The sequence below is a fragment of the Alligator sinensis genome, unplaced genomic scaffold (assembly GCF_000455745.1).
Source record: "Alligator sinensis unplaced genomic scaffold, ASM45574v1 scaffold335_1, whole genome shotgun sequence".
NCBI classification, from domain to species: Eukaryota; Metazoa; Chordata; order Crocodylia; family Alligatoridae; genus Alligator; species Alligator sinensis.
The window spans coordinates 779,721-781,729 of NW_005842354.1; the positions used below are offsets into that span (position 1 = coordinate 779,721).

Consider the following 2,009-nt stretch of genomic DNA (forward strand, 5'->3'; position numbering starts at 1 on the left):
CAGCAGGATTTTATTCATGAAAGTAATCAGAAATGAGAAGAGTCAGTCTTTTCTCCTGGATATTCTTATGCTGCTAGCTTGAGCCGGTAATTTCTGATTTGCAGTTTAGCCGTTTAACTTGCAGTTTTTTGTCTGGGGAGCATTTACCTAGCTGATTTAACTGTACATATTAATTCTAGGTACAATTTATTGAACAGTAGATAATTATGTTAGGTAGCTAAAGCAGTAAACTGTGGAATGAAGATACAGTAGAAGATGGGGTAGATTACTGTCTGAGTTTGCTCCTTAAGCCACAAATCTGTTTTCTTTTTGACAACTTTGTATAATTTTTTTTTTCCTCCCCTCTTTCAACAGCCCAGTGACTTCTCGGTATCTCTAAAGGCATCTGGGAAGAACAAACATTTCAAGGTGCAGCTCGTGGACAATGTCTATTGTATTGGGCAGCGTCGATTTAATACTATGGATGAATTGGTGGAACACTACAAAAAGGCTCCCATCTTCACCAGTGAACACGGGGAAAAGTTATATCTTGTGAAAGCACTTCAGTGACATTGAAGATGGACTTGGCCATCTAGGCCTCTTACAATTTACAAGCCTTAGGTCCTAAATTCACTTTTATAGAGCAGAGCAATTTACTACCTGAAGCAGGCTTAAAGAATGGGCTCTTTCTAAAGTATTTGCTCTGTTGGTTGTTATTGTCCTTTTTCTGTTTGCCTATTTTGTCGTTTCAGTTCTGTTAATCTCAGATCACCTCCCCTCAGGTTGAGAATTTCACTTATGTGGCCATTGTAAGCACTCACCTTCATGCCTGAGTTCTAAACTCCCCTCTCCTGTGTACGTTTACATAGTTAGCTCAGATAAACGAGGGGTGTTTTCAATTCAAACCAGTGTTAATCTGTTCAAATTGCTCACGCTGACAGAACTCTTCATTAAGAGACATCAGGCACAGTTTGAATGCACTGAAGCTGCAGCTAATTAAATGAGATATAGTAGACATAACAGTTGTGGCTATGAGTTCTGTAGCTATTTTGCTTACCAAGTAGTATATTACAAAATTTCCTAGTTCCTAGAAGCACTCTTTACACTGTACTCTGCTATTACATTGCCTCTTCAACTCTTTGTAAAGAGTACACTAATTAAAGCATTTTGTAATAGTACTTCTTAAACTACTATGGTAAGATTGTAGTAAAAGAAACCTGTCTAGTGTATTTTGGTCTGTAATTGCAACAAAGAGAAATTTTCTTTGAGAGTTGATTACTAGAGAAAGATTCATTGAATTGTAAAGACTGAATGTTTTGGTAATCTACAACCAAATGTGCCATCCACATAATGCTTTTCCTCTTGCCCTTCTGCTTGTTTGAATTAAACAATTATGTATTTAATTCTCAAAGTAATATGTATCTGTAGCTGATTGTTGACACTAATACAGAAGATTAATAAAAACTGATCTTGGGGTGGGGTGGGGGGTTACCAACACTAATATATATATATATTTGCTTTACAGAAAGAAAGCTTCAGGGTTTACAGAAGAAGGCGTGATCAGTAGTAGGAGACACAGAGAATGTTTATCAAGAAAATGCATTTTCTCTTTTCTTTACATTTAAGCTCCTTTATGGTTTAAATACACAGTCTTTAGATGGCACATTCCTGAGACTGAAGAAGGGATCTTGAGATCTCAAAATCTTGCATACTCAGTTTTTTGGATATTGTAATAAAAAAGGTATTATGTCAAGATGGAGTATTGGATTTATCCTTGGTTAGTAGTCCTGGTGTTGATTTAGCAAGGTGAAAGGAGAAAAAATACTACATTTGTGTGGTGTAAGAAGAAAAGATTTGGAGCTCCAGATTAGAGCATCTGTTGTCATCCACCATGTTCTCTGCCAGTCCATAAAGTACTTCAGTGGAAGTTGAAGTTAGAGCCATTTCCTGGCGCATCACCTCTTATTTTATTTATTTCAACTTCCTTTTAAATTTGATTTCTTGCCTGCACTGGTATTTCAACCACAAAT

The 2,009-nt window shown here is 36.6% G+C and overlaps 1 protein-coding gene across 5 annotated transcripts in view; it reads left to right on the forward strand.

Annotated features, from left to right (window-relative positions):
- Positions 1–1,732, forward strand: part of NCK2 (NCK adaptor protein 2) — a 125,248-nt gene extending 123,516 nt beyond the window's left edge. For all 5 annotated transcript variants that reach the window (XM_006029064.3, XM_025210521.1, XM_006029063.3 and 2 more), the window contains one exon: positions 355–1,732. In XM_006029064.3, the coding sequence (XP_006029126.1) occupies positions 355–549 (195 nt within the window). In that variant the 3' untranslated portion in view covers positions 550–1,732. The remainder of the gene's footprint in view (positions 1–354) is intronic.
- The last annotated feature ends 277 nt before the right edge of the window (positions 1,733–2,009 follow it).